Source organism: Pan troglodytes, chromosome 4, assembly GCF_028858775.2.
Source record: "Pan troglodytes isolate AG18354 chromosome 4, NHGRI_mPanTro3-v2.0_pri, whole genome shotgun sequence".
Taxonomy (NCBI): Eukaryota; Metazoa; Chordata; class Mammalia; order Primates; family Hominidae; genus Pan; species Pan troglodytes.
The window spans coordinates 118,159,580-118,182,414 of record NC_072402.2 but is presented as its reverse complement, the minus strand read 5'-3'; the positions used below and the strand labels follow the sequence as shown (position 1 = coordinate 118,182,414).

General features: G+C 37.6%; 1 protein-coding gene across 5 annotated transcripts in view; it reads right to left on the bottom strand.

Annotated features, from left to right (window-relative positions):
- PRR16 (proline rich 16) overlaps positions 1-22,381 on the bottom strand; it is a 388,847-nt gene extending 366,466 nt beyond the window's left edge. For 2 of the 5 annotated variants that reach the window (XR_008548073.2, XM_054684537.2), the window contains exons 1-2: positions 21,012-22,265; positions 20,390-20,440 (exon numbers count right to left, since the gene is read on the bottom strand). Coding sequence is in view for 3 of the 5 variants with exons in the window: in XM_054684537.2 (XP_054540512.2) it covers positions 20,390-20,440; positions 21,012-21,257 (297 nt within the window). In the remaining 2 variants the exon portion in view is untranslated. Of the gene's footprint in view, positions 1-20,389; positions 22,266-22,303 lie in introns of those variants that run through there. The other 3 variants (XM_054684538.2, XM_054684539.2, XR_010156989.1) reach the window with 3 other exon arrangements.
- Positions 22,382-22,835: the final 454 nt, after the last annotated feature.

The window sequence follows — 22,835 nt, the reverse complement described above, 5'->3', positions numbered from 1 at the left end:
AATCTCAATAAAATACTGGCAAACTGAATACAGCAGCACATCAAAAATCTTATCCACCATGATCAAGTTGGCTTCATTCCCAGGATGCAAGGCTGGTTCAACATATGCAAATCAATAATGTAATTAATCACATAAACAGATCTAAAGACAAAAACCACATGATGATCTCAATAGATACAGAAAAGGCCCTCAATAAAATTCAACATACCTTCATGTTAAAAACTCATGATAAACTAGGTATTAAAGGAACATACCTCAAAATAAAAAGAGCCATTTATGATAAAACCACAGCCAATATCATACACAATGGGAAAAACTGGAAGCATTTCCCTTGAAAACCAGCACAAGACAAGGATGCCCTCTCTCATCACTCCTGTTCAACATAGTATTGGAAGTTCTGGCCAGGGCAATTAGACAAGAGAAAGAAAGAAGCTGTATTCAAATAGGAAGAGAGAAAGTCAAATTGTCTTTGTTTGCAGATGACATGAACCTATATCTAGAAAACCCCTTCATCTCAGCCTGAAAGCTTCTTAAGCTGATAAGCAACTTAAGCAAAATCTCAGGATACAAAATCAATGTGCAGAGCATTCCCATACACCAACAACAGGCAAGCAGAGAGCCAAATAATGAATAAACTCCCATTCACAATTGCTACAAAGAGAATAAAATACCTAGGAACACAGCCAACAAGGAAAGAGAAAGACCTCTTCAAAGAGAGCTACAAACCACTGCTCAAGGAAACCAGAGAGAACACAAACAAAAGGAAAAATATTCCATGTTTGTGGATAAAAAGAATCAGTACCATGAAAATGGCCATACTGTTCAATGTAATTTATAGATTCAGTGCTATTTCCACTGAGCTACCACTGACATTCTTCACAGAGTTAGAAAAAACTATATTAAAACTCATAAGAAACAAAAAATGGGCTCATATAACCAAAAAAAATTCTAAGTAAGAAGAACAAAGCTGGAGGTATCATGCTACCAGACTTCAAGCTATACTGTAAGGCTACAGTAACCAAAACAGCATAGTACTGGTACAAAAACAGACACATGGACCAATGGAACAGAATGGATAACTCAGACATAAGACCGCATATCTACTGCACATCTGATCTTTGACAAACCTGACAAAAACAAGCAATGCGGAAAGGATTCCCTACTTAATAAATGGTGCTGGGAGAACCGGCTAGCCATATGCAGAAAATTGAAACTGGACTCCTTCCTCACATGTTATAAATTAACTCAAGATGGATTAAAGATTTAAATGTAAAACACAAAACTATATAAACTCTAGAAGAAAGTCTAGGAAATACCATTCAGAACATAACCACAGGCAGATTTCATGATGAAATCACCAAAAGCAATTGCAACAAAAGCCAAAATTGACAAATGGAATCTAAATAAACTAAAAAGATTCTGCACAGCAAAAGAAACTATCACCAGAGTGAACAGGCAACCTACAGAGTGAGAAAAAATTTTTGCAATCTATCTATCTGACAAAGTTCTAATATCCAGAACCTACAAGGAACTCAAACAAATTTACAAGAAACAAACAACCCCATTAAAAAGTTGGCAAAGGATCAGAGGAGCCAAGATGGCCGAATAGGAACAGCTCTGGTCTACAGCACCCAGCGTAAGCGACGCAGAAGATGGGTGATTTCTGCATTTCCATCTGAGGTACCGGGTTCATCTCACTAGGGAGTGCCAGACAGTGGGCGCAGGTCAGTGGGTGCACGCACCGTGCATGAGCCGAAGCAGGGCGAGGCATTGCCTCACTCGGGAAGCACAGGGGGTCAGGGAGTTCCCTTTCCTAGTCAAAGAAAGGGGTGACAGATGGCACCTGGAAGATCGGGTCACTCCCACCCGAATACTGCGCTTTTCCTATGGGCTTAAAAAACGGCGCACCAGGAGATTGTGTCCCGCACCTGGCTCGGAGGGTCCTACGCCCACGGAGTCTCATTGATTGCTAGCACAGCAGTCTGGGATCAAACTGCAAGGCGATAGCGAGGCTGGGGGAGGGGCGCCCACAATTGACCAGGCTTGCTTAGGTAAACAAAGCAGCCAGGAAGCTCCAACTGGGTGGAGCCCACCACAGCTCAAGGAGGCCTGCCTGCCTCTGTAGGCTCCACCTCTGGGGGAAGGGCACAGACAAACAAAAAGACAGCAGTAACTTCTGCAGACTTAAGTGTCCCTGTCTGACAGCTTTGAAGAGAGCAGTGGTTCTCCCAGCATGCAGATGGAGATCTGAGAATGGGCAGACTGCCTCCTCAAGTGGGTCCCTGACCCCTGACCCTCGAGCAGCTAACTGGGAGGCACCCCCTAGCAGGGGCAGACTGACACCTCACACGGCCGGGTACTCCAACAGACCTGCAGCTGAGGATCCTGTCTGTTAGAAGGAAAACTAACAAACAGAAAGGACATCCACTCCAAAAACCCATCTGTACATCACCATCATCAAAGACCAAAAGTAGATAAAACGACAAAGACGGGGAAAAAACAGAATAGAAAAACTGGAAACTCTAAAAAGCAGAGCACCTCTCCTCCTCCAAAGGAACGCAGTTCCTCACCAGCAACGGAACAAAGCTGGACGGAGAATGACTTTGACAAGCTGAGAGAAGAAGGCTTCAGAAGATCAAATTACTCCGAGCTACGGGAGGACATTCAAACCAAAGGCAAAGAAGTTGAAAACTTTGAAAAAAATTTAGAAGAATGTATAACTAGAATAACCAATACAGAGAAGTGCTTAAAGGAGCTGATGGAGCTGAAAACCAAGGCTTGAGAACTACATGAAGAATGCAGAAGCCTCAGGAGCTGATGCGATCAACTGGAAGAAAGGGTATCAGTGATGGAAGATGAAGTGAATGAAATGAAGTGAGAAGGGAAGTTTAGAGAAAAAAGAATAAAAAGAAACGAGCAAAGCCTCCAAGAAATATGGGACTATGTGAAAAGACCAAATCTACATCTGATTGGTGTACCTGAAAGTGACGGGGAGAATGGAACCAAGTTGGAAAACACTCTGCAGGATATTATCCAGGAGAATTTCCCCAATCTAGCAAGGCAGGCCAACATTCAGATTCAGGAAATACAGAGAACGCCACAAAGATACTCCTCGAGAAAAGCAACTCCAAGACACATAATTGTCAGATTCACCAAAGTTGAAATGAAGGAAAAAAGGTTAAGGGCAGCCAGAGAGAAAGGTCGGGTTACCCACAAAGGGAAGCCCATCAGACTAACAACTGATCTCTCGGCAGAAACTCTACAAGCCAGAAGAGAGTGGGGGCCAATATTCAACATTCTTAAAGAAAAGAATTTTCAACCCAGAATTTCATATCCAGCCAAACTAAGCTTCATAAGTGAAGGAGAAATAAAATCCTTTACAGACAAGCAAATGCTGAGAGATTTAGTCACCACCAGGCCTGCCCTAAAAGAGCTCCTGAAGGAAGCGCTAAACATGGAAAGGAACAACCAGTACTAGCCGCTGTAAAATCATGCCAAAATGTAAAGACCATCGAGACTAGGAAGAAACTGCATCAACTAACGAGCAAAATCACCAGCTAACATCATAATGACAGGATCAAATTCATACATAACAATATTAACTTTAAATGTAAATGGACTAAATGCTCCAATTAAAAGACACAGTCTGGCAAATTGGATAAAGAGTCAAGACCCATCAGTGTGCTGTATTCAGGAAACCCATCTCATGTGCAGAGACACACATAGGCTCAAAATAAAAGGATGGAGGAAGATCTACCAAGCAAATGGAAAACAAAAAAAGGCAGGGGTTGCAATCCTAGTCTCTGATAAAACAGACTTTAAACCAACACAGATCAAAAGAGACAAAGAAGGCCATTACATAATGGTAAAGGGATCAATTCAACAAGAAGAGCTAACTATCCTAAATATATATGCACCCAATACAGGAGCACCGAGATTCATAAAGCAAGTCCTGAGTGACCTACAAAGAGACTTAGACTCCCACACATTAATAATGGGAGACTTTAACACCCCACTGTCAACATTAGACAGATCAACGAGACAGAAAGTCAACAAGGATACCCAGGAATTGAACTCAGCTCTGCACCAGGCAGACCTAATAGACATCTACAGAACTCTTCACCCCAAATCAACAGAATATACATTTTTATCAGCACCACACCACACCTATTCCAAAATTGACTACATACTTGGAAGTAAAGCTTTCCTCAGCAAATGTAAAAGAACAGAAATTATAACAAACTATCTCTCAGACCACAGTGCAATCAAACTAGAACTCAGGATTAAGAATCTCACTCAAAACCGCTCAACTACATGGAAACAGAACGACCTGCTCCTGAATGTCTACTGGGTACATAATGAAATGAAGGCAGAAATAAAGATGTTCTTTGAAACCAATGAGAACAAAGACACAACATAACAGAATCTCTGGGACGCATTCAAAGCAGTGTGTAGAGGGAAATTTATAGCACTAAATGCCCACAAGGGAAAGCAGGAAACATCCAAAATTGACACCCTAACATCACAATTAAAAGAACTAGAAAAGCAAGAGCAAACACATTCAAAAGATAGCAGAAGGTAAGAAATAACTAAAATCAGAGCAGAACTGAAGGAAATAGAGACACAAAAAACCCTTCAAAAAATTAATGAATCCAGGAGCTGGTTTTTTGAAACGATCAACAAAATTGATAGACCGCTAGCAAGGCTAATAAAGAAAAAAAGAGAAAAGAATCAAATAGACGCAATAAAAAATGATAAAGGGGATGTCACCACCGATCCCACAGAAATACAAACTACCATCAGAGAATACTACAAACACCTCTATGCAAATAAACTAGAAAATCTAGAAGAAATGGATAAATTCCTCGACACATACACTCTCCCAAGACTAAACCAGGAAGAAGTTGAATCTCTGAATAGACCAATAACAGGAGCTGAAATTGTGGCAATAATCAATAGCTTACCAACCAAAAAGAGTCCAGGACCAGATGGATTCACAGCCGAATTCTACCAGAGGTACAAGGAGGAACTGGTACCATTCCTTCTGAAACTATTCCAATCCATAGAAAAACAGGGAATCCTCCCTAACTCATTTTATGAGGCCAGCATCATCCTGATACCAAAGCTGGGCAGAGACACAACGAAAAAAGAGAATTTTAGACCAATATCCTTGATGAACATAGATGCAAAAATCCTCAATAAAATACTGGCAAACCGAATCCAGCAGCACATCAAAAAGCTTATCCATCATGATCAAGTGGGCTTCATCCCTGGGATGCAAGGCTGGTTCAATATATGCAAATCAATAAATGTAATCCAGCATGTAAACAGAACCAAAGACGAAAACCACATGATTATCTCAATAGATGCAGAAAAGGCCTTTGACAAAATTCAACAACCTTCATGCTAAAAACTCTCAATAAATTAGGTATTGATGGGACGTATTTCAAAATAATAAGAGCTATCTATGTCAAACCCACAGCCAATATCATACTGAATGGGCAAAAACTGGAAGCATTCCCTTGGAAAACCGGCACAAGACAGGGATGCCCTCTCTCACCACTCCTATTCAACATAGTGTTGGAAGTTCTGGCCAGGGCAATTAGGCAGGAGAAGGAAATAAAGGGTATTCAATTAGGAAAAGAGGAAGTCAAATTGTCCCTGTTTGCAGACGACATGATTGTATATCTAGAAAACCCCATTGTCTCAGCCCAAAGTCTCCTTAAGCTGATAAGCAACTTCAGCAAAGCCTCAGGATACAAAATCAATGTACAAAAATCACAAGCATTCTTATACACCAATAACAGACAAACAGAGAGCCAAATCATGAGTGAACTCCCATTCACAATTACTTCAAAGAGAATAAAATACCTAGGAATCCAACTTACAAGGGATGTGAAGGACCTCTTCAAGGAGAACGACAAACCACTGCTCAATGAAATAAAAGAGGATACAAACAAATGGAAGAACATTCCATGCTCACGGGTAGGAAGAATCAATATCGTGAAAATGGCCATACTGCCCAAGGTAATTTACAGATTCAATGCTATCCCCATCAAGCTACCAATGACTTTCTTCACAGAATTGGAAAAAACTACCTTAAAGTTTATATGGAACCAAAAAAGAGCCCGCATCACCAAGTCAATCCTAAGCCAAAAGAACAAAGCTGGAGGCATCACACTACCTGACTTCAAACTATACTACAAGGCTATAGTAACCAAAACAGCATGATACTGGTACCAAAACAGAGATATAGATCAATGGAACAGAACAGAGCCCTCAGAAATAATGCTGCATATCTACAACTATCTGATTTTTGACAAACCTGACAAAAACAAGCAATGGGGAAAGGATTCCCTATTTAATAAATGGTGCTGGGAAAACTGGCTAGCCATATGTACAAAGCTGAAACTGGATCCCTGCCTTACACCTTATACAAAAATCAATTCAAGATGGATTAAAGACTTAAACGTTAGACCTAAAACCATAAAAACCCTAGAAGAAAACCTAGGCATTACCATTCAGGACATAGGCATAGGCAAGGACTTCATGTCTAAAACATCAAAAGCAATGGCAACAAAAGACAAAATTGACAAATGGGATCTAATTAAACTAAAGAGCTTCTGCACAGCAAAAGAAACTACCATCAGAGTGAACAGGCAACCTACAAAATGGGAGAAAATTTTTGCAACCTACTCATCTGACAAAGGGCTAATATCCACAATCTACAATGAACTCAAACAAATTTACAAGAAAAAAACAAAAAAACCCATCAAAAAGTGGGCGAAGGACATAAACAGACACTTCTCAAAAGAAGACATTTATGCAGCCAAAAAACACATGAAAAAAATGCTCACCATCACTGGCCATCAGAGAAATGCAAATCAAAACCACAATGAGATACCACCTCACACCAGTTAGAATGGCAATCATTAAAAAGTCAGGAAACAACAGGTGCTGGAGAGGATGTGGAGAAATAGGAACACTTTTACACTGTTGGTGGGACTGTAAACTAGTTCAACCATTGTGGAAGTCAGTGTGGCGATTCCTCAGGGATCTAGAACTAGAAATACCATTTGACCCAGCCATCCCATTACTGGGTATACACCCAAAGGGCTATAAATCATGCTGCTAAAGACACATGCACACGTAAAGACACATGCACACGTATGTTTATTGCGGCATTATTCACAATAGCGAAGACTTGGAACCAACCCAAATGTCCAACAATGATAGACTGGATTAAGAAAATGTGGCACATATACACCATGGAATACTATGCAGCCATAAAAAATGATGAGTTCATGTCCTTTGTAGGGACATGGATGAAATTGGAAATCATCATTCTCAGTAAACTATCGCAAGAACAAAAAACCAAACACTGCATATTCTCACTCATAGGTGGGAATTGAACAATGAGAACACATGGACACAGGAAGGGGAACATCACACTCTGGGGACTGTTGTGGTTTGTGGGTAGAGGGGAGGGATAGCATTGGGAGATATACCTAATGCTAGATGACGAGTTAGTGGGTGCAGTGCACCAGCATGGCACACGTATACATATGTAACTAACCTGCACATTGTGCACATGTACCCTAAAACTTAAAGTATAATAATAATAAATAAATTAATTAATTAATTTAAAAAAGTTGGCAAAGGACATGAACAGACACTTCTCAAAAGAAGAGATTCATGCAGCCAACAAACATGTGAAAAAAGCTCAACATCACTGATCGTTAGAGAAATGCAAATAAACTACAATGAGACACCATCTCATGCCAGTCAGAATGGCAGTTATTAAAAAGTCAGGAAACAACAGATGCTGGTGAGGTTGTGGAGAAATTAAAAAAAATAAAAACTGGACCCCTTCCTCACATGTTATAAATGAACTCAAGATGTAGTTTTACACTGTTAGTGGGAATGTTGATTAGTTCTACCTTTGTGGAAAACTGTGTGTTGATTCCTCAAAGATCTGGAAGTAGAAATGCCATTCAACCCAGCAATCCCATTGTTGGGTATATACCCAAAGGAATATGAATTATTCTGTTACAAAGATACATGCATGTGTATGATCATTACAACACTATTCACAATAGCAAAGACACTGAAGCAACCAAAATGCCCATCAACGATAGACTGGGTAAACAAAATGTGGTATGTATACACGATGGAATACAGTGCAGCCATAAAAAGGAATGAGATCATGTCCTTTACAGGAACATGGATGGAGCTGGAAGCCATTATCCTCAGCAAATAAATGCAGGAACAGAAAACCAAACACCACATGTTCTCATTTATAAGTGGGAGCTGAATAATGAGAACACATGGACACAGGGAGGGGAACAACACACACTGGGGCCTATCGGGGGTGAGGTGGGGTGAGCAAAAGCATTAGGTAAAATAGCTAATGCATGCTGGGCTTAATGCCTAAGTGATGGGTTGATAGGTGCAGCAAACCACCATGGCACATGTTTACCTATGTAACAAACCTGTGCATCCTACACATGTACCCCAGAACTAAAAATAAAAATTTTTTAAAAAGTAAAACCATAGCACCTTCTGAAAAACTTTTTAGGATGAATGGCATAACGTTTTGTCTCTTAGCATAGAAAAAAATATTTACTGAATATAAGATATAGAAAACAATCAGGTTTTATAATATGCAGTGTTTCCCAACAAAGTCCATATTTCTGGAAAACAATATTTTACATGTTAGGATAATATTCATGCTTTTGAAGATATCAATCTTTATATGCACTAGAGCTTTTAACACGATGCATGATACCAGGTAGATTTTCAATAAATATTTATAGATTACATTATTTTTCAGAAAATGTATAATTTTACTTTAAGAAACTTTAAATATTCTGTCTTACTAAAGGTGATTATTAAATTCTCAAACCAAACATGTATTAACTGCTTTGGACATTTCTCTGAATGAGAAAAGGAAATCTTCACCTGTGATATTCACACCACATCCCCTGTCACTATATCCCCTTAACATCAGTTAAGTAGACCCCGTCAAAACCATTCTCAAATCCTCTCCTCAATTACCTCTTAGCACACTCCATCTCCTAGTCACTTAAACGTCACTCCCAGAGACAGTGCCCAGGCCTTGCCCAAATTCTTAGACTTACAGCAATTTTCTCACCTGATAAACCTATACAAGAGTCTCATTTTCTAATTTAAAGCCCTGTTTACCTATCCCCATCTTCTCCTCACTGCACCACAGCTTCTAAATTGATGATTTCTTCTACTTTTATTCTAATAATTAAGAGATGGGTTCCTCTTTTAGTGTTTGACCTGGCGGCTTTCAGATTCCCATCTTTCTTTCCTGCTACCCGACACTGGGCAACTAAGATAAAGGAGTTTCTGTGCTCCACTCATCCTTTGTGGCTGGGTACAAACTCTGTGGTGAATTCCCACCCTGCATGTGGTCTCTTCTCCAGCCACAACCCCTAGCCATTATAAGGACCCCAACGTCTGCTCTCTGCTTTTCTCTTGTTTCGCTTCTTTCAAAATCTGAGCCCTTCACCTTGGGAAACATTTTTGTGGCTTACTGTGTGAGTAATAAAATTTATTTCATACCCATTAGTGCCTACATGTCATTTGTCCTGGCATCTGTTATAAATTCTTAGGAGTAATTTATAGCAGGAGACACTAGTCACCCAAATAAAACAATTCTTTTACATTTTTTATGCCAAATAAATCTTAACCTTGTTATTCATACTTTTCATTCAAAATATTAAAATTATTACTTATTTTCTTTGTGTCCAATGCAGACATTTATCTAACAATGGAGGATATAATGTATATAATAAATGTCTCCACCTACACAAATTGTTCTCTGTCTTGTTGTGAAGACTATTAGTAGCCAAAATTAAATCCTATGTTCTTATGTGATTGGTATATTCAAATAGTATTTAATCGATTCTACTTAATTTGTACATATATGGATTTAATTAAAATGGAAATAAACAGCATAGCAAAAATAAGTTTTTTTTACCCTCTAAAGACTAACATTGTATCTTACACTTGATTGTTCAGTACCATTTCTTGATAATACGATATTCATTTTTTCAGTTTGTTTTGTATCATGGCTTAGTACATTCACATGCCTTAAGGTCTAATCCCTCATTGAAGTTATTCTTTCAAGCACTCATTGAAGTTATTCTTTCAAGCCCCCTTCCTCAGTTTGTTCTCCTTATATATTAATCTAGTGGCAAATTTGTGTGTATAGCTCTTGTGTGGATTAGCAGTCATTTCTTTAACATTACAACCTTTTCTAACCACACCTCTTTATATTATTAGTAAATGTAACTTACAAACTATTTCCTGTGAAAAATTGTCTTCTTATTGTTAGAGTTTATGCCAGCCACCAATTATTCCAAATATGTGGAATAGAGCAGAAACACTTGGTATCTTTCCCAAAAATATCTGAAAGACTAAGAAACAGTATTATACAGTCAAATGAACAGTATAAATGTACAATGGAGAAAAGTGTAAAATCATTGAGGTTATTTAAAGATGTGGAAATGTAATCACATAGCTTCTTTCATGTGACAAATGTAGCAATTATCCAGGCTACCTTCATTTAGAAATCACAAAATATTTTTTTTTTGACAGCAGTTTCTCCAGTACTTTTTTACATTTACACAATCCTGCCAAGGGATTGGCACGAACACAACATCCAACTCAATGACATTCAAATGACCATGGCATGAATAAAAGTGCTCCAGAGCCAGAAAGGAAAAGTAAAACAATAGTATTGGGTGCCATGATCTTGCAATTCTTGTCTTTCTTGAATCTTGTCTAATAGCAATGACCTTTCTTGTCTAGTAATTTTCTTTGTATTTGACCTTAGTGAAACTTTTTCTAAATAAAACTAATAATTAAATGACTAAATAGTTACTTCAGAAACTTGAGTGCTATTTTCCATTCTCAGCACACTTCTGATAACTTTTTAAAATGCAAATAAAAGTTAGCTCCAGGCAAGTGAAATAAAATTTTAATCTAACAAAATATACATTTTATGGATTTTACATGTGTTGAAATATTTAACAGATACGAAATTAGCTGAAATAAACAGTTCAACCCAACAAGGGAAAAATTTTAATAATACCTTGTTGAATCATGATTTTAGCAAATGTATTAATAAAGAATACAACTGGTAAACTCTAAGAGAGACTAATACATCATCCAAATTTAATGGGCAAAAAAAGAGAATTTTATATATAACTACTAATACTGAGGAAAAAGTAGAGAGGAAAGAAAGACATCCGGGTTAGACAAGAAGTTTCAGAGACTTGTTAAGCATGACCTGTGTCATTAATGATTCACTATCTTACCATGATGGCCTAAGAAAATAGTTTAATATATTCTGATGGCTTCCCTTTCTCTGGAAACAACCTCAACACAGGAGACCCACTAACTCTTAACTGCCATGTGACCTGGCCTCTGCCTTCTCAAATCTACTCTCTTAAAAACAATTTTAAACTGAGTCAATCAGAGAAATTACCCAAGGAATTTGAAAATGGACAATGTAACAAAAGAATTTGATGGAACAGTATTACTTTGATGAACAGTTCTTAGAAAGACCTGTTTATTACTGTTGTGAAGGTCTCCAGAAATTTCCTGATTCAATTTTTCTCCTGGCATCACTTTTTCAGTTATTTCTTTGATTTCTGTTTTCTACCCCAGCTATTTTTCAAATAAATCTTTGAAATAAATCAAATAAATTTTCCAGCGTTGGTTTCTGTTCCTTGTCAACAAAGTGGAATCTTGAATTACACAGTTATAGGTCCCAGAGAGTGAATATTAGGCACAGATCTTTAGGGACATGTGGAATATTTAGAATTAAATGTCTGGCCAAGGAAGATTGATATGTATTTAGTCCTTTTTAAATCGGAGGATGGCAAGTAACCTATGATACATGGGGACAAAACAAGTTAATCAGGTTGTCTCCTGTGATCCACTGACCATATAAGTTCACTGAGTTTGAAACTCTAGGGAAGTAAACAAATGATAGTCTAGAAAATTTTAAAGCAAATAGAAAGGGGCCAGAACAAGAGAAATACACAATATATTTTTTGACAGCATTCAATAACATAAAAGACTCAAATCTAGATACCAAATTCTGGACTGATGATGTCATAAAATAAAATTTAAGCTTCTGTGGGTTGCTAAAAATAAGTCCACTCCATCTAGATAGAATCTTGTGCCATTACAGCTTGTATCACTTGGGTACTGAAAGGGCAATTGGCAGAATATTGAGTTGGACACTTTTATTATTTACTTGACTTAGAAGAAGAGGTAGAGCAGCCAGTGGCTAACAGTGTAGTCAGATGATCAGGGGTTGAGAAGATACCTCAATCTGGAGGTAAAGACAATCTGGAACCCTATGTGGCAAGTGAAGTCACACATTTTTAAGCAATTCAACCATTCCTGAGACTCCTTCATGCTAACATGAATTAAGGTATGTTACATGTCACCTGGTGGCAGATTGATTCTACTAGGTCCCTTTCATCATGAAGTGAGCAGTCAACATTTTATTTTCTTTTAAGACATAGTTTGAATTTACCTCTGGCAGTCATTTGTGGGCTTACCAAATTCTCTACATTCCATCGTGTATTTCCACACAATAGTGCATGGGCATACCAATGCACTTAATGGGGAAATAAAGTGAGTTAATAGGTACCTATGTTTGAGATTCACTGGTATTGTTATGCAATCCAATATCTGGAAACATTGGAAGAGTAATAATGTCCTATTGAAGTCCTCTCAGTGGCTTCAGGTAGATGAAAACTGATGAGCTTGGAAGCTCTCTTGCAGGATGTTTTATGTGTTTTCTACTCTGGGCTCTGGTAGAGTAGAGGTTTAATTATTCAGAAAAGAAGTGGTCTTTCCCCAAGAGTATTTTATATTGTAAATGAACTGCTTAATACCCATTCCAAACCACTTCTCATGTGGAGGAGATAGAATAATAAAAACTACATCTGTTTTTCAGATTCTTTTGCAGCTTTAGCTCACTATGTGATCACTGTTGAGCCAATCAGATGTGAACACGGAAGATTTTTTAACACAGAATTAGATTTTGTAAGAATGGGATCTATATTTTTCTGGTTGTGTTGTCACAAAGTCAAAATCCTCTTGGCACCAGCAGCTTTTGCTATGGCTTGCTGATACTGTAATAGCCTGACAATGGCAGAATTCGAAGCATCTTTGAAATGCCTTGTTCTTTGAGGTTCAAACAAGAGTTAATGCTTCAGCTCTATGATAATTTGGAAAAGCTGTCCACACTCCTTAGAATATTCCTTTCTACTAAAACTAGCCAAAATGATTCATTTATTTTCAACTAAGAACCAGAAATGATAATGATTGGAAACTGAAACCAAAACTTAAAAAACTGAATCTCATCTGATCATTTGTGATTATTAATGTCATTATGAGAGGAGGCCGAAAATAAGGTCACATTCTCTGGAATAATACCTCTGGAATATCAAAGGAAAATAGATTTGCTAATAAATATTTTAGGAATGTTACTACTTTTATCAGGAAGAACTATAAAGTGCCTTCCGTATCTAAAAAATAAAAATATAAATCACTCTGCTTGGCAAAGCATCTAAAAATGCTGGCTAAAGAGCTGCATAAAGGCAAAGTAAGTGGGGAACAATATAATAATATAACAGACCAGTACTGTGTTTTTGCATGTGATGAGCTGCATATACAAGGGTTATATTTTTTCCCTTATATTTTTCTCCTTGAAGGACAGTGATTTTTTTCATATATTATATGCCACTACTTTGTGTGGTGTTTTTCAAATATGAGTGGGGGGTGTGTGTGTGTGTGTGCATATGTGTTAAACATGCTAACTAGGCTGGTATTTGGAGAATTAAACTTCTGCAATATTAACTAGCTCAATAGAAATTAGACAAACAGCAATAGCTGTTACTGATTATAGATTAATCTACACTTTTCTAAGAATAAGGAAGCAGGGCTTGAATAGGGAAAAGGATATGGAAGACATAGATATTTGAATTTCTATCTATCCATTTCTCAATTAGCTAAGAGGAAATTCTGATTGCAAGGAACACTGTACTGACATTTACATCATCTTTAATAGATGAATGAACTCTACTTTAATTTCGAAAAATACTGTTCCGTTTGTCTTACCCACATAAACTCTCCTGATCCTTGAAAAATTTGCCTTTATAAAAAGAAATCAGAACAACTGACTTCCTGTACTAATACTACTTTTAAAAAAACTTTTAAGTTTTATATTAGTTTAGGTTTTAAACTTTTATACTTTTATAAAAAGTAGCATTATTAGTACAGGGGTACATGTGCAGGTTTGTTATATAGGTAAATTGCATGCCGTGGGTTTTTTATTTTTTCATCACCCAGGTAATAAGCATAGTACCCGACAGGTAGTTTTTCAATCCTCACCTTCTACCCTCCACCCTCAAGTAGGCCCTGGTGTCCGTTGTTCCCTCCTTTGTGTCCATATATACTTGATATTTAGCTCCCACTCATAAGTGAGAACATGCAGTATTTAGTTTTGTTCCTGTGTTAGTTTGCTTAGGATAATAGTCTACAGCTCCATCCATATTGCTGATAGTACACTGTCTTATTCGATTTTATAGTTGTATAGTATTCCATGCTGTATATGTACCACGTTTTCTTTATCCGGTCTACCATTGATGGGCATTTACATTGATTCCATGTCTGTGCCATTGTGAATAGTGCAATCATGAACATACACGTGCATGTGTCTTTATGGTAGACTGATTTATATTCCTTTGGGCATATATCCAGTAGTGAGATTACTGAGTGGAATGGTAATTCTGTTTTAAATTCTTTTAGAAATTGCCACACTGCTTTCTACATGACTGAACTAATTTACATTTCCACCAGCAGTGTATAAACATTCCCTTTTCCCCACAATCTTGCCAGCATCTGTTATATTTTGACTTCTTAATAATAGCCATTATGATTACTGTGAGATGGTATCTCATGGTGGTTTTGATGTGCAACTCTCTAATGATTAGTGATGCTGAGCATTTTTCGTCTTTTCTTTTTTGTTTCTTTTTCCTTTTTTTTTTTTTTTTTTTGTTTGAGACAGAGTCTTGCTCTGCTGCCCAGGCTGGAGTGCAGTGGCACAAGCTCAGCTCACTGCAACCTCTGCCTCCTAGGTTCAAGCGATTCTTCTGCCTCAGCATCCCAAGTAGCTGGGATTACAGGCACCTGCCATCACACCCAGCTAATTTTTGTATTTTTAGTAGAGACGGGATTTCACCATGTTGGCCAGGCTGGTTTTATATGCTTGTTGGCCTCATGTATATCTTCTTTTGAAAAGTGTCTGTTCATGTTCTTTGCCCATCTCTTAATAGGGTTCTTTGTTTCTTGCTTGTAAATTTGTTTAAGTTCCTTATAGATTCTGGGTGTTAGACCTTTATTAGATGTATAGTTTATAATACTACATTTGAGTGATTCCTTTAGCAGTTGATGTTCTATTTTGTCCAGCTAGTTTCAATCGCCAGGGAAAATGAAATGCTCTGATGGGAATTTTTAATGACATCTTTATTGTCTTAGTTCTCTTTTTACTCACAATATTAAACAATTACATGAAAAACAAGAGGAAAATGAAAAAAATAGAGGCTAGTGTTAAAGATTGGCAAAATAATTCTTTGTAAGAATTCTTTTATTATTCTTCTCTGTACTTGAAAAATACACTAATTATTCTCTAGTACCAGCTGGTTTCACTGATGAATTATATTCACTTTTTAAAAATAAGTAATATTAATATTGTGTAAACTTTTATGCAAAGACATTGAAAATTATAGACCAAAAATGATCATGAAAATTGATACAAAAATCCTTACAAAATATTAGCAAATTGCACACAGCAATATGTAAAATGTATAATATATTACAGCCAATTGGAATTTATCCCAGGAATGAAAGCTTGATTTAATATTTAAAAGTTAATCATCAATTGTATTGATTATTAACAGAATAAAGTTAAAAAATCAATACAATCAACTCATTTATAATAAATAAAATACATTCTCAGCATATTACCTAAAGGGAGAACTTCCTCAATCTGATCAAATGTATCTATAACAAACCTACAGCTACCAACACAGTAACCTGCCAGTACAAGGAAGTAAGACAAATAAATAAAAGGAATTAAGATTGGAGGGGAAGAAATGAAGCTACCTTTATTCCTAGATAACATGATAGTATACATTGAAAAGCCCAATGAATCAACAAATCAGAAGTGAATTTAACAAGCTATGGAATACAAGGTCGAGTCAAAAATTAATTGTATTTCTACATATAAGGAGAAAAATTGGAAAGTGAAATATAGAAGCCATTTAAAATAGAATAAAAATAATACACTTATGAATTAACACAAGATGTGGAAGAGCTCTACACTGAAATCTATACAATATTGCTGAGTGAATTAAATAAGACCTGATAAATGAAGAGATATATCATCTTCATAGCTTGGAAGATAATAATAAAGTATGATGTCAATCACTTCCAAAATAATACACAGATTAAATGCAGTCCTAATCAAAATTCCAATGGGCTTTTTTTTTTTTTTGGTAGAAATTGACAAATTGGTTCTAAAATTGGCTTGAAAAATACAAAGGGCCTTGAATAAAGAAAACACTTGATAGAAGGACAAATTTTCAGGAGATGGTCTAGATTACTTTGGAATTCCAATAAAACTGCAGTAATAAAAACCATGGAAATAGTGTAAAGGTAAATGAATAGAGCAATGGAACCGAAGAAAAAGTCCTCGAATATCCCTACACATATACAAAGCTGCTAAGGCAATTGAATAAGGACAGAAAAGCCACTTCAACTAATTGTGCTGGAAATACAGGTTAAAACATATCAACTATTTATGAAAATCCTTACTTCAAATTAAATCTGAATTCAGTACTAGTAATCTTACCTTAAATTAGAATAGGGGTTAGCAAAACCTTAGGAAACTCCCACTGGCCTACCTTTTTTTTTTTCCAAATATAAAGGTCAAGATATCAATCAAGCATTAGGCATGTGCTGGATTGCTGTCAGTTAGTCCTTAGTTATCTGATATCTGTATGAATAGTTTTTCATTTATTATAATTAATAAACAATAATCTAATAAGCATTATAGCTAAGTAACAAGTAAACTATCATGTGTCAGGCCTTGAAAAGTATGCAGTGATGAACAAAACCAAATGTTCTTTGTTCTCAAAGGTATCTCAAATGTGATAAATGTTTATCACATTTAAAAATGTTTGACACATTTATTGACACATTAGTCAAATAAACACATAAATACAGAAACAGTTTATTTTGTAACTGCAATACAATTTGTGCAGTTTTTAACATTCATTTTGGAATGAATCTCATCCATATTTATATGTCAGTCTATTTTCTTCCAATCAACTTATACTTCACGTTTAATCTATCCTTTAAGGAAAAACAATGGAACAAATAATCTGTCACGGATTACTTGAAATAATAGAGGACACAAACAAATGGAAAGATTGAAGATCACTCAATCATGTGTCCCCCAAGTGCACTGGATCCATTCCCAACACAGTACCAGGACTTGTCCAAGAATTGCAGTCCTTGTGGCCTAGACTGGCTTTCAAGTTTATTTAGGATCCCAGAGCTCTCAAGTCCATGGTAGCAAGCATTAATGCAACTCAGGATCCAGCTGCTGTGATGGGCAAGTTTCCTCTGGCTAGGGCTGATCTAAATGCTCCCTCCATTGGCATCAGCAGAGTTCTGCCTGGTGTTTTCCATTGTGACAGGGCAGCACTGGGTTCCAATGCAAAAATCTCCCAATCACTGCACTCTCCCTCCCTCAAATACACACATTTTTCTCTCCACACCATGCAGCTGCTGCCAGGGAATGGGAGACGGGTGGCATCTGCAATTCAAGATAGCCTTTCCTACCTTCTTCAGCGCCTCTTTCTGTCATATGAAGTTATGACCTTCATATGTTTCTGTGATATGAAGTTAAAACAAGGTACTGTGAGAGCTCACTCAATTTTTGGTTCTCATGATGGTATTGTTTTGTGTGCGGATAGTTCAATTTGGTATTACTGCAGGGGGGACAATCATTGAAGGCATTTATTTAGTTGTCTTGCTCCAAGTCCTCTGATTTCTATCTATTTCTAAAGTAGCTATTTGCATTAGTCCATTCTTACGCTGCTCTAAAGAACTGCCCGAGACTTGGTAATTTATAAAGGAAAGAGGTTTAATTGACTCACAGTTCTGCATGGCTGGAGAGACCTTAGGAAACTTACGATCATGGTAGAAGGGGAAGAAAACACGTCCTTGATTACATGGCAGCAGGAGAGATAAGTGCAGAGTGAAGTGGGGAAAAGCCCCTTATAAAACCATCAGATCTTGTGAGAACTCACTCACTACCACGAGAACAGCATGGGGGAGCCACTCAATGATCTAACCACCTCCCACGAGGTCTCTCCCTGAACACATGGGGATTACAATTTAGATTACAATTCAAGATGAGATTTTGGGTGAGGACACAGCCAAACCATATCACTATCCTAGCGTTACAATGGTCAGTATTTGCCTGGTGTGTTCTTTTCTCTTTATTTTTCATTCTTTCTGTATGCTTATTGTTAATTACATTTCCTTTAAACAGCACATATCTGAATTTTACACAGTCTCAATAATTGGCTTACATATTAGGCTATATATAATTATACATTATATATAATTTCAGTTAACTTCAAATTAGGTAATATTGCTGTTTTATATTTTCCCAGTTGTTTACCAATTTCTTTTTTTATTTTTTCATCTAGCACCCTTAGATCTTCTTTATTGAATATTTTTTCTTATTTGTAAATACATCCTTCAGTGCTTTCTGTTATAGGATTTGCTGTTGGTATGTGATCTCAATGTCTATTTGTGTGAAAATTGTAAACTGTAGCACTTACCTACAGGAAGCAAGTTTCCTTTAGCTTTTTTCATAGACAGCATTGTCATTAGGCCGTTTTGCTAAGCACCTTAAATACTGTTTGAAGTGTCTGTGCATGGTAGAGATGATAGGCAAGTCCCACCAGCTTAGCTTGCAAATGGCTTTATGCAATATGGCCGTGCTTTCTGGAAGTGGATTATTATTGTATTACCACCCCACCTGGACTTGGCCCTAAAGAGCAGCAGAGTAAATTTCCTTATAGGCAAAATATAAATTTTTTCTTGGAAATTACATATATATATATATATATATACACACACACACACACACACACACACACACACATACACACACACTAAAGTTCAGCTTATACTTAAGTGTTAGAGAATCACCTAAAAATGGATTGTTACGATAATCATGGACTTGGAAGGGATAAGAATGGAGATTTGGCAAAAATTTGGAAGTTTTGCTTTTGGAATGAGTTCAGTTTGATAGAAACTTTGTCCTACAAAAAAGCTTATGCAGCTGCTAGGATATGCTCAGTAATGAAGTTAACAAGATAAAGTGTTGTATGGCTATCAATCAGTATTTTTTTTCAACAGCCCCAGAATTTGTATAATGAGTTCATTAACAAATGGCTACAGTAGAAGGAATAGAGGTAATACGTAGACACAGAAGCATAAGCTAGCCATCACTGAAGTTGACTTTTCTCCACCAATTTTTACCTGATTTAATAGCAGTAATTCTGGCCCCAAGCCCTCCACATGGCTATACAATTAAGAAACAAACCACCTCATACCAGATTTCCTTCTAATAGGAAGCCCATTAGAAGGAAATTTGTTCTTATTGTAATAAACACATATTTGGTATATAGTTATAATTTTCTTGCCTACTGCACTTCTAAGAAGAGTAATAACTGTACTCATATCTTATAAAATATTTAATACCATATTTATTTATTTATAATATTTATTCTGATTAAGAAACTCATCTTGCAAAAGTAGTAAGGCAATGGAGCTTATGTTCACAGATTTCGCTGTCTTCATTATGTACCTCATCACTTACAAACCATCTGAATTAGAAACCACCAGAGGAAAAGAATATTGAAGACAGTTACAGCACCTGCTAGAAGATACACCTTGAGGTGCTTTGGAACAGTTCTTCAGGAGGTAGTATACATTCTGAATCAGCAATTAATATAGAGTGCTATTTTCTTCTTTCCCCAAACCAAAATATGTGGTCCCAGAAACGTTGTAAAGCATCAAAATGAGTGTGGCTCCTCTAACTATCATGCCAAAATGCTACCCACATGTTGAATGTCCTGTAATTAATTTCATTTATCTCATATTAGTGTATCAGTCTGTTTACATGCTGCTGATAAAGACACACCCAAAATTGGGCAATTGACAAAGTAAAGAGGTTTATTGTACTTACAGTTCCACATGGCTGGGGAGGCCTAACAATCGTCGCGGAAGATGAAAGGCACTTCTCACATGGTGGCAGACAAGAGAAAAGAGAGCTTGTGAAGGGAATCTCCCCCTTATAGAACCATCAGATCTCATGAGATTCATTCACTATCATGATAACAGCAGGGGAAAGACCTATCCCCATGATTCAATTACCTCCCACCAGATACCTCCCACAACATGTGGGAATTCAAGATGAGATTTGGATGGGGACACAGCCAAACCACATCATTCCACCCCTGGCCCCTCCCAAATCTCATGTCCTCACATTTCTAAACCAATCATGCTTTCTCAACAGTCCCCCAAAGTCTTAATTCATTTCACCATTAACTCAAAAGTTCATAGTCCAATGTCTCATCTGAGACAAGGCAAGTCCCTTCTGCCTATGAGCCTGTAAAATCAAAAGCAAGTTAGTTACTTCCTAGATACAATGAGGGTACAGGTAAGTAAAACCATTCCAAATGGGAGAAATTGGTCAAAATAAAGGGGCTACAGGCCCTATGAAAGTCCAAAATCTATCAGAGCAGTCAAATCTTAAATCTCCAAAATGATCCCCTTGACTCTGTGTCTCACATCTGGTTCACACTTACGCAAGACATGGGCTCCCATGGTCTAGGGCAGCTCCCTGTGGCTTTGCAGGGTACAGCCTCCTTCCCAGCTGCTTGCATGGGCTGGTGTTGACTGTCTGTGGCTTTTCCAGGCATACAGTGCAAGCTGTCAGTGGATCTACCATTCTGGGGTCTGGAGGATGACAGCCCTCCTGTCACAGCTCCGCTAGGTGATGCTCCTGTAGGGATGATGTGAGGGGGCTCCAACCCCACATTTCCCATCTGCATTGCCCTAGCACAGGTTCTTCATGAGAGCCCCACCCCTGAAGCATGTGTCTGCCTGGACATTCAGGTATTTGCGTACATCCTTTGAAATCTAGGCAGAGGTTTCCATACCTCAATTATTGACTTCTGTGCATTCGTAGGCTCAACACCATGTAGAAGCTGCCAATGCTTAGGACTTGCAGCCTCTGAAGCCACGACCTGAGCTTCATGTTGGCCTTTTCCAGCCACAGCTGGAGTGGCTAGGAGGCAGGGCACCAAGTCCCTAAGCTGCACACAGCACAGGGACCCAGGGCCTGGCCCACAAAACCATTTTTTCCTCCTGGGTATCTGGGCTTGTGATGGGAGGAGCTGCTGTGAAGACCTCTGACATGTCCCACAGACATTTTCCCCATTGTCTTGGGGATTAACACTCGGCTCCTTGTTACTTATGCAAATTTTTGCAGCCAGCTTGAATTTCTCCTTAGAAAATGGGATTTTCTTTCCTATCACATTGTCAGGCTGCAAATTTTCTGAACTTTTATGTTTAGTTTACCTTTTAAAACTGAATGCCTTTAACAGCATATAGGTTACCTCTTTACTGCTTTGCTGCTTAGAAATTTCTTCCTGCAGATACCCTAAATCATCTCTCTCAAGTTGAAAGTTCCACAAATCTCTAGGGCAGGGGCAAAATGCCACCAGTCTCTCTGATAAAACATAACAAGAGTCATCATTGCTCCAGTTCCCAACAAGTTCCTCACCTCCATCTGAGACTATCTCAGCCTGGATTTAGTTGTCCATATCATTATCAGCATTTTGGTTAAAGCTATTCAACAAGTCTCTAAGAAGTTCCAAATTTTCCTGCATTTTCCTGTCATCTTCTGAACCCTCCAAACTGTTCCAACCTCTGCCTGTTACCCAGCTCCAAAGTGGCTTCTACATTTTCAGGTATCTTTTCAGTGGTGCCCCACTCTACTGGTACTCATTTACTGTATTAGTGCATTTTCATGCTGCTAATAAAGACATACCCAAGGCTGGGCAATTTACAAAGAAAAGAGGTTTATTGGACTTACAGTTTCACATGGCTGGGGAGGCCTCACAATCATGGCAGAATGTGAAAGGCACCTCTCATATGGCAGCAGATAAGATAAAAGAGAGCTTGTGTACGGAAACTGCCCCTTATAGAACTATCAGATCTCATGAGGCTTAGTCACTATCACAAGAATAGCACAGGAAAGACCTACCCCATGATTCAATTACCTCCCATTGAGTTCCTCTCACAACATGTGGGAATTCAAGATGAGATTTGGGTGGCTACACAGCCAAACCATATCAATTAGCAATAGTGGGTTCTTCTTTATGTAAATAAGAATAGAATGTTGATAAAAATTTGGAAAGGTTTTTCTTGAAATGAGTACAGTCTGAGAGAAACTTTGTCCTATCTGAGTGTTCATCCAGCTGCTGAGGATATGGTCAGTAATTAACAAAATAAACCACTTTACTGATATCAATTATCCTTTCTTACACAACCATCTCAGATTTTGCTTGAGTTCATTAACGAAGTAGCTATGGCAGGAGGAATGAAGGTAATGCATAGATGCAAAA